The sequence below is a fragment of the Patella vulgata genome, chromosome 4 (assembly GCF_932274485.2).
Source record: "Patella vulgata chromosome 4, xgPatVulg1.2, whole genome shotgun sequence".
Classification (NCBI taxonomy): Eukaryota; Metazoa; Mollusca; class Gastropoda; family Patellidae; genus Patella; species Patella vulgata.
This window is the reverse complement of record NC_065882.2, coordinates 53,329,004-53,345,184: the sequence shown is the minus strand read 5'-3', so window position 1 is coordinate 53,345,184 and position 16,181 is coordinate 53,329,004. Positions and strand designations below refer to the sequence as shown.

Genomic DNA, 16,181 nt, shown 5'->3' with positions numbered 1-16,181 from the left:
ATGGTTAAGAAGAATAATGTAGTATTAGATATTGTATCACTACCACCACAAGAGACTCTAACTTTCTGGTAGCTCTCAAGTAACATTTATGAATGGAAAACTTGTCATTCTTTTTATATAGACCATTGAACTTCTGCTTTCACACTAATGCACTGACCCACTTTTGAAATATAGACATTGTAAAGGTTATGAACCCTCCCAGTTGGAGTTTGTTTCACAAGAAACAACCCTCCCACATAGAAATATGGAGTACACACATTTGCAAAGCAGTTTGGTGGAAAGCATCACCACCCATCATACTGACAGCCACCATCAATCAATCAATTTACTGGTATATAAACAAAACCGCTGTAGGGCTTTACTCTTTAACAGCTTCTCACTATATTATCACCTTATACAACTGGTAACAATTACTAGCGAGATGTAATTATTACCTAGAAACCTGCCCTAGGGGGCATGACCCTGGTACTGATTAGTCAAACATGGGGTCAGGGTTAACACAAAACTGGGAGAGTCTAGGGAAAGGATTGGTTGAGTTGTTTTTTTGACAAACCATGGTGAGGTATTTGAGATATGGTCTTGAGTCTTGACTTCTAGCGGAAATGTTGAATGGATGAGAACTTTTTGCGACAGAGATTAACACGCATATTATATTGTTTATGAGCTTCTTGTAATTTTGATGTTGTTTTCCTTTCCATGATTGATGAAACTTGATGCTCAATATAGTACCATAGGGAATGTCCCTGTTGACAGTTTTAAGATCTTATTTCAAACATTTATTTAGACAGCTCAAAACTTTTTACAACTGTGATCCACAAGTTTGATCTTATAAAAACAATAATGTTCATATTTAAATAGTTTGGTAGTCTTATACCTTAAACAAAAATCTTTTCAGAAATCTCTTAGATATTTCGGCTGTGCTCTTTTGATTCAACTTAGATGAGAAATATTTTAGTTTTCCATATTGAGTAAATATTTATATATTTTTAGTACACATAGAAAGAAAAAGATAGTTCAAGGAACTCTCATATTTGGGTGTACATTTATATTTGCAAAAAATCCCCAACAACCCAGATTTATGAGGAACTGATTGGAAGAATCTCCTAATTCCCACCCTAGATTGACCATTCCAATTGTTTATAGTATATTAACCGTTTACATCTGATTATCTCTAGAAATCTATGTTGTCAGATCTAATTAACAATTTATTGACAGCAATTCTTATCAGTTAAATAAAGGTTACACAAATTAGCTTTCAAGTTAAATAGCAGATGGATTGTAAGGTTGATTCTCTTATCATAAGCCTTATCAATCTTAAACTATATTATACCCTCAGGATAGGCTTAAGTTTACGCTTAATTGAAGGAATCAAATTGTACACATTACTGACACAGTCTAAGTCTGTGAACCAAATCTTTAATTTGATTACTGTTAAAGCAATTGGCATAATCTTTAACGATTTTATTGTTTGAAAATGAAAAAGTGTCACTTCCTATACATGTGTTTTGTGTAGCCTGGAGATGTGGGCAGTTTCAGTTTAGATGGGATTATAACATGAGCTGTATCATTAATAATACTGTTAAGTGATTCTGAAAATTATGGTCATGAATAGGAACTTTTAGGGCTTCGGTGATTATATATATGTTTTAAAATTACATTTGTCAGAAGTGGTGTATATTATTGGGTTAATAATAGTACTGTGGTATATAAATATCTAATTATTCTTCTGTGACCACAGACAGATTCTAAACATTTAGTTATTGAATTACTGTTCAAACACAGGGCTCAATTCTGTGCCACAAGATTACAGTTCTGTCAATTTGAAATGATCACACAATCGTGCATCCCCATGGATATGTCTGTCGATGGCACTGTAATAGGAATATAATAGAGAAACAACACCATCTAATTGCAATATTATGTTATTTGTATTCACATTGAGATTCTATCTGAAGGTTATATTCGCCAAGTGTACTAGTATTGTATACCGGTACTAATAATTCAGTCTAATATTAAAATGTTAAAAGTTTTAAACATTATTGTTATCGCTACATTCAATTTTGACATTAACAAAGTTGTAATCTTTGCACTGCCGGTTTTTATTTCATGTGAATGGAACAGATCAGATGATTACAATATACTTGATATATTCCATTACAAACCTGACATTTCATTCTTTTAATTTCTTTTGTTACAACACTGCAGACAATTTTAAAGATGACGGAAGGGGAAAGATGCCTCAGAGAACATTTATGTTGAGAAGCAAAATCTAATATAATTAAATCTAATATAGCCTCAATTATGCATCCCATGGATTATTAAAGGGTTCTGTACAATTTTGTAAAAATAAGTGAAAGGTGAATTTTTCTTTTGGAATTTTAGTTTCATTTTATATGATTACTTGTCAATGTGTTTGTATACTGTTATTGTTGTCGTGTTAGTTCATACTAAAGTGATTGATATTCACAAAATTTTCAAGAATGCTAGCTGTATTGATTGCCGTGATTTTTGAAAAAAAAACGTTCCAGAATGATTGTTTCTGACTAATGTGTTTTTCCTTTCACATCTTCTTTTGTTGAGTCATAGACATTATCTTTTCCATTTTATTTTTTCTTTTGAAATATTCATTCTTGATATTTGTCAACTTATTGAACTATTCACGTTTCATGTATATAATTATAATCACTAAAATCTTGGTTGTCTGAAGTCCTTTGCCTAGACAGAGATGTATTTCCTTATTGTCTTGAGACAAATGGAAGGATGCAAGTGAGGTATCTTTACTTGAAGGTAAATAGCAATGTTTTAACAGTGTATCAATGGCTAAAGGTTCAGTCATGTTTTTTCACCTGGTATAAGAATGTTCTAACTGCACCTGATTACTATCATTGAGGTCATCGGTCTATATACCAAGCTGTCTCAAATACCGTCTATTTACAACTCTTGATCGACTTGACTTGTGATATCTATAAAGCTGTATTTTATATACTGTCTTTGTGTATCTAGTACTTGAACAAAGCATTGTATTAATGCATTTGAACATTTGATTGGTTGGTTTAGATCAAAGTTTAAAAATCAAATAAAGAGCAATTTTATGAATTTGAAATATACTTAGCTTTCTTTACATTTTTTTCAAAAATTAAATAGTGTGTTGATTGATGATCTATTATTTGTTAATAAAAGTCTTACAGTGTTCTAGGGATTTCTTACATCTTAATTTTTATCTGTTGCTTAAAGTTGATGATCAACATTTACCTTGTTCGGACAATATCTAATTTTTAACGGCTTGATTTAGTTAAATGCACTCAAATTTAACTGTAGACATTCTCCTTGCTTGGATTCAGTAGGATTACAAAAAGGCTTCATCATATCACATCATAAAGAGAATTGAACCATTTTTGGACTGATATTCAGTGAGAACTGTCAGCTCTTTATCTAATCTCCCATAATGTATCTTTAAACTTTAGAGTTTTCTGTGAATGTTTTTCAGCTTCCGGCTTAAGGTTATAGTCACTGATATTTTACAAAGAAAATATGATTGGACTGCAGTTAATGAATTCTACTGATTCATATGGAACAGTCTAGAGAAGCTCCATGAATATAAATTATAATAAGTTCCTTGACCTTTTTATAGGTTAGACTTTGAAGAGTTAAGCTATATGGATGAATGGGATATCCCCAGACAGTTATGCCGGTATTGATTGTTTAATGAGAGGGGTGGACATGACTTGGGGGACATCTCACACTTTATGTCCCTCCCATATCAAAATTTATCACATTCTCGTCTGCTTGTATCTTTTGAACATCTAAATACAAGCACGTAAATCTCTGTAGATAAAGTTGTTGTGTGCTTTGTTCATCAGATAAAAATAGATAATGCTTCTTTTTAAGTTCTCTCAGCATGAAATATTCTATTATCAATATCAGTTATAAAGAGGTGTGACTTGATTACAGGTGCCATTGTCTTCACTGGCCTTAATTCACGGAATAATGTCAAGTACCTGAAGGTGTCCTATCTCTTGTTCACTAACCGTTGATCCTGTGACTGTTTAATAGCTAATTGATAAGGTGTCCTATTATTTGTCTTGTATTGTTCCTACCAGTTCATAGTTCAATACAGTCTGTATCAGGTTTCATTCACCAACAACAAAGTCTAATTCATCAAGCTATTTTCTCTCGAGATGGAAATAAAATAAGATAAAGTTGTTTTGTCTTGTCTTGCCATCTTCACCTGAGGGATTCCTTAATCAGTCGTAGTAGGGGTAAGGGTCGAAAGGGGGGCTCTTTATTTAGGACAACAATATGAACTTTTATTATCTAGGGGACCCTGCGAAAGTCAAGTGTTCAGAGAACTGTACTGGAATGTACTGGGATTGCAACCCAGCATGGGCTGACAAGATCTTCAAAATTTATTAGGCCCAGATCCCATTTGGCTAGAGTAGTGTCTGTAGGACAAAGAAAGAGTTGTCTAGTCCCACCAATGGGACAAAAACTTAGATTCCTCAGTTGGAATTAGCTGAAGAGCAGATGGAAATGCCTCTCATTGGACATGTGACCATAAAAAATAGATAATTGTTAGTAAGTCTGAGATCTTTTAAACAATAGACAGACATAAATAAACCACTTTATTATTATGTTACTTTGCCTGGCAACACATGTTAATAATGTGGTTAATTTTTGGTAAATGTCCACAAAAGGAAAATGTTTACTCTTATTCTTTGTATAAACTTTTATTATTAACATTTGCGTGAATTTTCAAGAAATCTTCACATCACCTATGGCATACAAACAAACTATAAATGAATTTATATTTTATAAGTAGTTAACGATCTACAGGAAAGAAATGTTAAATGATGAGAGAGCAATTATAAGTATAAACAGACTTTCGTAAATAGATAAGTACTAAAAAGAGAACAGTCTGAATAAATATCGAACATGTTGAAGTTATAAATTAGTACTTAGTCTACAAATTTTCCTGTAGTGTCATAAAAATGTGAGCCAAGTATACATTGTACCTGAAGACAGAAGGTCATAGGTGATTTACATGTTCAGAGGCCAGTGATAAAAGTAAACTGGCCTGTCAGTCATATGCATGTTGAAATAGTCGAGGATAGGAGAAGAGTGATAAAAAAGGGTGATTAATTGTATCTGTTTAAAATGGATGTTTACTTATTATAGATCTACTAGTAAAGATAACAATGGCCATGTTGCCATATAGTAGTCACTTACAAACTTTCTTCCAACTCTACTAAAGAGACTGACAGTGGATTTATTGGATTATGAGCCTGTCCTTAAATTCACCTGCTTATGTCAATATTTGTCGGTGTTTATTGAGTTATGTATGTTATCTTGTTAGTATGTGTTGGCTAGGTGGTATCAATATGTTCATCAAACAACGCACAGTATATACACCGTATATATAAAGTCTAGTCAGATCAAGCTTCAACATATGGCTACGATTCTTCTCAACATTTGTTTATCTGTTGTCTACTTCATAAGAAACAATAGGTTGGTCTATGAACCTTGATACCTTAATCTAATAAATCTATATTTAGGTTACACACTGTGCGTACAACCAATATTCACGTGTTGATAGGTATAGTAAGATTGTGAAGAATGCCTTGAACTTTTTTTATTCTGGTGGTACATCTTCTGTTGGTGTTGAAAGTTATTGTCTTATATTAATACTAAAAACATTCATCTTGCTCCTTTCTTGATATTCTATTACATAATAGAAAATCATCCATTCCCTCATATTCCTGAAGCAATTGCCCGAAAAATCTCTCTCTAGCCATTGCTGTATTGAGATTGAAAACTTCAGTCTTTGACAGAGTGTGTCCATTCTCATCGTCCAATCAAATCTCTCCTGAGTAAAATATAGGGAATTTTCATGACTTGACCGGGGTTTGTTAGTGCTGATTTCAAGAAACAAGAAAAATTTTACCCTTGGATGCATCGGGAACAAACATCGATACTCGCATGGGTAAATTTGGCCGTCGCTGAAACTCGCTATTGGAATGAAAATTATTTGACTCGAATCTCTGATATGAATTCTATATAAACGTGTACCAATTAATTACTGCCTACCTGTAAATTTCCGATAATATTTATCCATTTTTGTGAAGAAAATCCATGAATTATTTATTTTATCAAAAAGCACATGTCGTATTTCTTTCCAGTTTATTGAAACACAATACGTAACATGGCAGCCCTTCTTTTTGATTTGCTGTGTGGTCCAAGAGATGATAAAAGAATTCCATATGCGGTGCGAACACCAAATGTTTAAATTGTAGCAATTTTGGATAGCCTCGTTTATCCCACAATTAGTTTCTCTGCAATATCTGTTATGTACTAGTTAATTGAACATAATGTAGCCGTGTTTGTCACCAGACATTTTACGGTAACATATTTAGAGCTCTGGTTAATCCTGTACAGGTTAATCAGTCATAATTTGGGACAGAAATTTGTGCTGAGTATAGCAGTGTTTGATCGGAATTAGGTCTATTTAAATGAAATACTGCGAGGAGTATGCCATTGCCTTGATTTTGATAGTTCTAATTACTTCTAATATGGCTTACAGTGTCTGCATTTTTGTCTTGTCTGTGTGTTTGTCTTCTTGTTATCTGGTTAATTGTTACATTTGTATGTGTGGTGCAATCCCCCAGCACTTCAGAAATAAAATATTTAATAAGAAACACAGCTTACTATGTCTCTATCTTCATATATAAATCAACATATAAAAATAAATAGTGTGTAATAATCATAATTACCTAAAGCTAGAGCTGAGACCAATAGAGAGTCGATATACGTAACTTATTTCAAGAAAGGCCTTAACTACCGGTAGGTCTACCCACTTCACCCAAGAACGGACCTTATCATACTATATGTTTATCTAGTTCTAAATTTTGTGTGAAAAGAGCTGAGACAAATAAACAGACATGATCTTCGATTTCCTTCAATACAGAGTCGATATGTAACTTATTTCAAGAAAGCCCTAAACTACCCATTTCCCCCAAGAACAGGCCTTATCATACTATATTATTATAGAGTCCTAAGTCTTAATATGAACTAACCTCTCCTGTTTAAACATTTCTGGTTGTATGAATTTAAATACGTTGAAAATTACCAGAATTTATCGATGAATACTGGTTGACTTACATTTTATCTCCAAATGAAATTTTTTGGGAGATGAGGGACTGTTTAAGGGGAGGTAACTCCAATTCAACTAATTTTGTTTTGTAAACCCAAACTGTGTTTTATATTGTAGGATGTTGACAAAGCCAAGACAAGGGCCAGTAGCGATTCAGATAGTGACAGTGATGAAAAATCAAGAGAGTCCAGCAACTTGATGGCAAGTGATGATAAAGAACCAATTAGTCGCAATAAAGGGGAAGAAGAAATATATACAAACATAGAGACCAGTCAATTATATAAACTGTTAGAAGAACAAGATCCAGAATCCGCTAGAAAACTACATCCACATAACAGAAGAAAAATTATAAGGTTATTTATTACTAATAGGCTTATAAAATGGTTAATAAACAAAAATGAATGTCTTGGGTGCATTAACATGAGAAAGATTCAACATAGATTACTTAAAGTGGCAACAAGTCTATTCAAGTCTGACTAAATTTTGACACTGATCAGCCTTTTTTCATACTGTATCTTGAATTTGCATATAAATTTAGAAAAAGTTTAACAATTTAAGCTTAGGTATTTGCAATATTATCGAATAATACCTATTGTTTATGTCTTGATAAAGTCATTTACTATAACAGAGAAGAAATTTTGGTTGCCGACTAATTTAAGAATTCATCTTTACAAAGAGTTTACGAATAAATAGCAATATTGGTTCTTTAATTATTCAGTGCTATGATCTGAAAACTGAAGAAGTACAAAATATTTGAATGAAGAATCAATTTGTTTTATAAAGTATTTGTTTTATATATCAGAGCCTTAGAGGTACATAGAGATTATGGAGTTAAAATGAGTGTAATTCATGATGCTCAACATGAAGGTACTGGTGAAGATAAACGTGGTGCCTTACGTTATCTAGATCCATGCGTTATATGGATCAAATCTGATATCAATGGTAGGTTCAAAATTTCCTAATTTTACAAATTTCCCAAATAATGTTTTATAGGTGGCTAAGTGGGTAAGACGCTGGCTCGCTAGCCTGGAGGTTTAATGTTCGATCCCTGCATTGGCCGAGAAAGTTCATCCAGATTATTCGGCGTGGTTTTCCCTTGTCAGTGATGCAGGACGGAGGGCCTAACAAGAACAGAAGTCTAGTCGTTTGGAGGGGACGAAAAACAGAGGTCCCGTGTACACATTGGCGTGCACATAAAAGATATCTTGGCAGTTGGAATTTGATATAAGAGCAGTCTGTAGCGCCGCTGCCCGGGCAAAATTTCCCTCATAGCACACTATATGGCATATGCCCGTCTTCATTAGCCCAGTTCGGAGTAGAACAGTAGGACGTTAAACCCCATTTCATTTCATCTGGATTTTCCGGCGTGGTTCCTCCATATCTGTGGTGCAGGACAGAGGGTCTGGCAAGGGACAAATTGTTCGGATGGGACAAAAATGAGGTCCTGTTTACATATTGGCATGCATGTAAAAGAACCCTTCTCAGTTGGAATTTGATATAAGAGTAGGCTGTAGTGCTGCTGTTTAGATGAAATTTCCCTTGTTGCACACTGTATGGCAATTGGCATACGTCCATCTTCATTAGCCCAATCGGAGCAGAACAGTAGGACATTAAACCCCATTTCATTTTAAAAGAAACTGCAAAGGGATAGTTTGGAAGTAGAACAATTTGAGTTGTAAGGTATTACCATATACAATATTATGATTGTTTAATTATAGTATTATATGAAAGATTAGATACACGGGTTGATGCAATGATTGAACAAGGTTTATTAAAAGAGCTTGAAGATTTCCATAAGCAGTATAAAAAATTAACATTAGAAAATAAAAGGTAACTCAAATAAGAATCACTACAGTCTAACGAAAGAATCATTATTCTAAGGATGTTAAACAAATGTTCTATTAAGAATTATATGAATTGAATAATGTTTTAACCAGATTATATGTTGACTCTAGGTTCATCATTGAAGGTTTTAGATTTTGTTTTGAAAAGTGGGAATTCATTATTAAAGATGCATAGAGAGCTGGTCATTAATAATTTAAAAATAGATCATGTAAAATGAATATATTGAGATTTCAGTCGAATTACTTTATTCAGAGCAAAGATATGAATTTTTTTTGGTTTTGACACAAGAATACTGGGATATCAATTGTCTTTGCCACGATGATCAACAAAGTCTTCATTTTCTAATTGAATGTTAACCAATTAAATGGTGTGGATGGTCTAATCCACTTAATATCTCAGCGATCCAATGGTATAGACTCAATAGAGATCTTAGTGTGGGCTTGTCATGTGAATTAATATCTAAATAATAATATATATAACATTGGAAGCCAGAAACAAAGACCTTCTGTAGGCAGATTTAGGTCTTACATGATGCATCCTTAATGTCATTTGATTATAAAAAATTTAATTTACATGCATGAGAATATTTATTTTATTTTACAGAAAATTAGATTTTGAATTGGGAATTTTCCAAACTATTGGTTTTAAAGAATTCCACAATTATTTAATATTAGATGATGAAGACAAACAGACAAAGAAAGGGAAACAACTCTTAAAAGAAGGTTTGTAATTCACAGGCAGCTGTTTATTTTAGCTCAATGAAGCTTTGAACTGGGGATCTCAAATCTGTTTCTTTTTGTTGAAGTCTTTTTTATGACCAAGTAGTGTCAGGTGTTGACCTGCAGATATTCCATCTCTTATTACAAGTAATGCTGGTAGAAAAGTTACCTTGCAGAATTGTCAGAACTGATGAGGAATAAAGTTGCCTGCTCAACTTAATTGGTGGGCTCTGCCATTTTTCAGTTTTGCATAAGATAAGTATAGTAGGATTGTATTAATCTGTTAATCTTTCAGGTATTGATGATTTAAAGAGAGTAACGAGACAGTATTCACGTAGACAGATACGATGGATCAACAATCGTTTCTTGAGAAGTATGTAAAATTATTATTACATTAGATGGAATTTCAAAACTTTACTGAAAGAGATTAGAGAATATGTTGAAGGGGGTCAAATGCGGGGGCTGAAATGACTACACAAGGGTTCTTTTTGAAAGTTGTTTATTGTCTTTGAATATGGCCAAATTACAACAATTATTAGTTTATATTAAGTGCAGATTAAAATGACTAAAACCAACTGACTAATTATTATAAAAATATAACTCTGTCTGATGTCTCTTATCAACATCAATGTTGATTGTTCTTATGTACAGTTCGCTTGGCGCTATCTGTTTGCCAACTATGTTATTAAAATGGACTCGATCTGTCAATCCTTCTGTCTGAGTTTGGTTTCTAGAGCATATCCCATAAACTATTCAAAATATCTTTACAAAACTATTATAGTAGTTGTACCTTTTGCTGATTAGAGATTTGACTTTGGTATACAGTTTTTATTCTGGATCATATCTCATAGTCATAACCATTGTAGTAGTTGTGTCTTATGCTAACTAGTAATTTCTCATATTTATACTAGTTTGTGTTTCCATGAAAACAGATTTTACTTTATTATTCTGGAGGATATTTATAAAACTTTGTACGCACATTAATCTATTCTAAGTTGAATAATTTTGGTGATGGCAACACATATGATTTAGTTGTAGGTATGCAATTATTATTCCACCCCATTCAAGATATCTTTATGAAACATTAGTTGTAATTTGTAATTACACTGTTTGTTTGTTGATTAACCTAGTGTACTTTTCAAAGCAGGTCCATTGGTGCTGGGTGTTGATAACTGAGTCTTCATGGGTTCTTTTCCTGATTTTTACAGTCTTTATCATTCAGACAAATATTTTGATAATATTAGTCTGAAAGGGTTGTCAACATTTGAGAATAACTAGGTCATTGGCTAGATTATCGGGTCTTTTTACATTATCTTGTACAAAATCTAAGCAAGATAACTCGTCCTAAAACAAGATGTCGATGCTCATGAAATAATTTTAAGAATTGCCTTTTTCAGAAAAATTTATTGCATTGCCTATTGAATATCCAAAACTCCTATTTTTTTTTTTGTAAAATTTCTCTCTTCAAGGACCATATCTATGGTTTTTAGTAATCATAATTTGTCATCACGATTCATGTTTGTTAATAATAATGCATAAGTTATGGATTTATTTCTGGAAGGGGAACAACTCTTTCTTAACTTTAGCTAAAAAGTCCCATTACCCATGTGTAACCCGGAATTTGGTTTTTATGTGGTTATTTATCCAGTAATATTTCGTCAATGACAACTGACCCAGACCCTTCGTACATTGAAGACTAGGAGGTTCTGTAATTTTTACACAACTTTGTGTTAAATGTTATAAAAATAAATGTTATTGACATGATTTTAATAAAGATTGCAAGTTTGCAAACATTAGTTGTAATATATCAAAAAGTCAGATATTATGCATACTCCTCTCAGTGTTTCGTTTGATTAGAGAGGGGTTGGATGGCCGAATGGTCAGTATGTGAGCGCTGTATCATAAGGTCTGTCATTGAGTCAACTGGCGTGGTTTCGTGACAAGGAGTAGGGTTGCCTGTCTAACCTCATGGGTTTTCTCCAGGTCCTCCGGTTTCCTCTTACTGCTAAAGATCCCTACGCGCAAGCGAATTATTGAAATAACATTGAACCATGTGTTAGTCCCTTAATGACCTGGTTTGTGTCGAGTGGACGTTAAACCCCATCTCTCTCTCTCTCTCTCTCTCTCTCTCTCTCTCTCGTTTGATTAGAGAGGGGTTGGATGGCCGAATGGTCAGTATGTGAGCGCTGTATCATAAGGTCTGTCATTGAGTCAACTGGCGTGGTTTCGTGACAAGGAGTAGGGTTGCCTGTCTAACCTCATGGGTTTTCTCCAGGTCCTCCGGTTTCTTCTTACTGCTAAAGATCCCTACGCGCAAGGGAATTATTGAAATAACATTGAACCATGTGTTAGTCCCTTAAAGACCTGGTTTGTGTCGAGTGGACGTTAAACCCCATCTCTCTCTCTCTCTCTCTCTCTCTCTCTCTCTCTCTCGTTTGATTAGAGAGGGGTTGGATGGCCGAATGGTCAGTATGTGAGCGCTGTATCATAAGGTCTGTCATTGAGTCAACTGGCGTGGTTTCGTGACAAGGAGTAGGGTTGCCTGTCTAACCTCATGGGTTTTCTCCAGGTCCTCCGGTTTCCTCTTACTGCTAAAGATCCCTACGCGCAAGCGAATTATTGAAATAACATTGAACCATGTGTTAGTCCCTAAATGACCTGGTTTGTGTCGAGTGGACGTTAAACCCCATCTCTCTCTCTCTCTCGATTAGACCTAATCCCACTCAACACTGCCGTAATGAAAGCAAATTTCTCTTCCAAAATATGACTGGTCAATAGTCCGATTAACAACCAATACCTAACTGCGTAACAATACCATTCAGGTTTAAACGGCTCCAAATCTGTTTACATAACGTTATTTCATGACATACGAAAATTATTAACCAGTGCACAGCAGAATATTGCAGAAAAACTAATTGCGTGACGAACAAGGATATCAAAAACGGCTACCATGTAAACAATACTGTTTGGAGACGAACAATACTTTCACTGTTTTTAATACCTTAAATCACTGTTGAAAGTTTTAGGGAAGACCCCGGCTTAAATTAAGGGCTGTCATTTTACTGTACTTAGGAGAGATTTGATTGATTGGGAAGAATAGACACACTCCCTCAAAAGCTCAAGTATCAGAAGTCAATCCAGCAATGGCCAGAGAGGGATTGCTTCAGGAATATAGATATTATGTGTTTTTTATCATTCTAGAAGCTGGTAAAAATGTTCCTCATGTATATAGGGTAGATTCTACAGATGTTAGTCAGTGGGATGAATTAGTTTATAAACCAGCCATACATATAGTCAAATCAGCTATACAGGTAAATTATAAATGTATTATTTTAATAAACTGTAACTCATACTTATAGAAAACCGGCACTAATATATGTAGGTGATGTTTTAAAGAGTATTCTAGCAATGATATCAAGCTAATGTAGTTTGGAAAACAGCTACGATATATTTATGCCACATCTCAAATAAAATAGGTAGAACAATTTATCTACCGGTACCCCATTCCTGCAACTTGTTAATAGTCTATCTAAAGTATCGTCAGTCAGATGTACAGATAAATCTTCTGGATGTCTGAAGGAAGACATTTCTAGATTTGATCCTCTATAGATGATCCATGGATCTGCTGATAAAGTGGTCCAGCTGTAGTCCACTGAATGTTGGTCATATAAAGGCAGGCAAGACACTGGGTTGCATAGTGTAGGTTTTGATAATTTAATAATCCTATTAAAATATGAAATAGAATGTTGTATGATGATGACAGCCTCAACCTAACATATTGCTCAGTAAATTGAAACCTAGTATCTACATGTATCTGTATACAAAATGCAGACTTGCTTGATTGATTACCATATAAGTAAAACACGACCTCTAGGTCACCAGCTGATAATGATGTTATAAATCATGTGCATTTGAAAGGAGATTCTTTTGATATTTTTTTACAAAATAAATGTCGACTTAGAAGATGAAAAATGAACACATTTATTAACCATTTTGCCCCCCCCAAAAAAAGAATCACGTTTTTTTCTCATTTAGGCTTGGAGATAATAAATGTCCTTTCTCCTTGTTCACTATATTTTTAACTAGAGGGGAAAAAAGAGACATACTTTATTTTAGTAGATTCTTGTCAAGGAAAAAATACATATACATATGTTTGTTTATCATCCATCTTTTAATTTTCTTTCATTGTGTTTCACATAAACCAATATTCTTGTTTTGATTGCTGATTGGCTGATGCCTTAGTGTCATTGAAAACCTAAAGCCATACAGTGGCCATTGTTCATTAAATATATTAAAGTATGGTAAACCTAATAAAATGTAACTTCTCAATATAAGGGTATATGTTGACACATCAAATGGATTTAATAGAAATAAATAAATGTGATAACAAGTGTTGGTGTGTCAACTTTAACCCCTGTCTTGAGATGTCGCTTAGATTGTACTATTAGACGTTTTATAACCAGTTAAACTGCTAATGACCAAACAAAAAGTAATTCATGAAAATTATTGCAATATTAAAGATGTGGGATTTTAATTTAATTTTTCAGGGTGTAAAACCAGATATAGAACCAGAGCCATATCAAGATAAAGATACAACACAATATCAGTATAATACATGTCATATTTGTGATGGTAAAGTTTTTGTTGTTAAATTTGAATGGGAAGGTATGTCAATTTTCTGTTCCCTGATTTGTAAGCCCTATATGAGATGTTCATAATTTGAATTGTTTAATGTATCTCTGTAATAAATACACCAATTAGCCTATCTCAAGAATAAATCTCAGTCAAGATTTGAAATTGTTAGTCATTGTGATTTTGATCCTGTATTTATAATATGTGATAGGGTTGTGGTTGTTCTCTTGGTTTATTAAAGGGCCAATCCCGATAATATTTCGGAGATTAAAACTGCTTAATTTTGTGTTAAAATCCCTTAAAATCTTCTACCTTAGGGCCGAGCAACTAACTCAATATATGTGATATGCTTTCAAACAAATTAAACCCATCAGCCTTCATCAGGAAATGGAGTCCGGTGTCCCAAGCTGTATTTTGCGGTGTCGGGATAAAAACAGACTTTTATTTTATAAAAATAATGTGTAGGTGAAATTTACCTTTCGTTATCAAGTACAGCACATGGGTCATTCATTGTATAGATCTCTAATGGAACGGGAACCGATTATCAGGCCACCCAACGAAAAAATTGACCCGAAATCTTAAAAGAGTTTCGTGTCCGGATAAGTAGTTTTGACATTCACGTCCAAATCGACTCAATATTTTGAACTGAAATTTTGAGACAAGGTAAATACATCATTCCTCTATATTTTGGCGCTTAAATTTCGTACATACTCAGACTTTTAGTTTTGAAACTCCGTTCAAATCGGGATAGTCCCTTTGAGCAGCTACAGAAATAAAGATATACCATGGTTAGTACCGAAAAAACATAAGTGTTGATAATTTCTGTTGATTTCTGTTACAGCTCATTTAAATAGTCGTAAACATAAGGCAATGGTAGCTAAAAGAAAGAGAGAAACTATGGCATCACATCCTCTAGATAAAAGGTTAGTACATGTATATGGATGGAGACCTTTATTTCTTTTTTTTTTGTATGCCAACATTTCAGTGTGGTCGTCATATGTCAGTCTGTCAACAATTGGCCTGTGAACGTGATAGAGGCTACCGTTTTTAACGGATTCTTTTCAAATTTAGTGTGTGTGTAGTATTGTGGTCATGAGAGGACATATAAAAATCGGTAAACTTACATGGAATAAAATATGTGGCAACTAGCCGATGCTTCACCCAACTATTCCCAAATAAATTATGTAAATTACTGAAAGCAAAACATGAGTGATAGTATTGTCCAATACAATTAAAGAATATAACAACTGTTTGACGGCCTGAAGCCATCACAATTCATGTTGGTTGTGGACTCAACTATTTAAAGGTCTGATCCACTGTCTATCTCATTTGATCCATCAAAAAACCATTGCACTTATTATTAAGTCTGGGGCCATTCGAAACTCTTTCTGGAATGATCTGGGGTCTATCCCTTTGTCAGTTTTAAATTCTTTCAGTGGTCAAATAGATGATGAATTTCAGCCATTACAATTGAGGAAATTTCTTCTACAATTTCTAATTTGTGCTACAATTTATCATTACAGATATAAGAAAACAGAGGAAGTTCAGAGTTGATGAAGGACAGTTTTAATAGATTTTATTAAACAAGGTCAATATGTAATTAACAAGAAAAATCTGAATATGTTCAAGAACAGTATTTTTTGTTTGATGTTTTTTCTGCACCGGGTACTTTTATGTAAAGGACAGAACTCGTTAGCCTATTGGTTGTCTAAAGGTGTTATGTCATACCCAAAGCCCAGCTTAACTGGCACGCATGCGTAAAATTCAATTAAACGGTCTGTATTACAAGAATAATTACATAATATCTGATCACATACAAAATCTATTCAGTTCCGAAT

At 33.7% G+C, this 16,181-nt stretch overlaps 1 protein-coding gene across 4 annotated transcripts in view; it reads left to right on the top strand.

Annotated features, from left to right (window-relative positions):
- Window positions 1-15,979, top strand: part of LOC126817694 (tRNA dimethylallyltransferase) — a 29,710-nt gene extending 13,731 nt beyond the window's left edge. For 3 of the 4 annotated variants that reach the window (XM_050544810.1, XM_050544809.2, XM_050544813.2), the window contains 9 exons: window positions 7,265-7,500; window positions 7,950-8,089; window positions 8,866-8,977; window positions 9,596-9,714; window positions 10,007-10,084; window positions 12,913-13,022; window positions 14,259-14,376; window positions 15,185-15,266; window positions 15,867-15,979. In XM_050544810.1, coding sequence (XP_050400767.1) covers window positions 7,265-7,500; window positions 7,950-8,089; window positions 8,866-8,977; window positions 9,596-9,714; window positions 10,007-10,084; window positions 12,913-13,022; window positions 14,259-14,376; window positions 15,185-15,266; window positions 15,867-15,897 — 1,026 coding nt within the window. In that variant the 3' untranslated portion in view covers window positions 15,898-15,979. Of the gene's footprint in view, window positions 1-2,690; window positions 2,788-7,264; window positions 7,501-7,949; window positions 8,090-8,865; window positions 8,978-9,595; window positions 9,715-10,006; window positions 10,085-12,912; window positions 13,023-14,258; window positions 14,377-15,184; window positions 15,267-15,866 lie in introns of those variants that run through there. The other variant, XM_050544814.2, reaches the window with a different exon arrangement.
- Window positions 15,980-16,181: the final 202 nt, after the last annotated feature.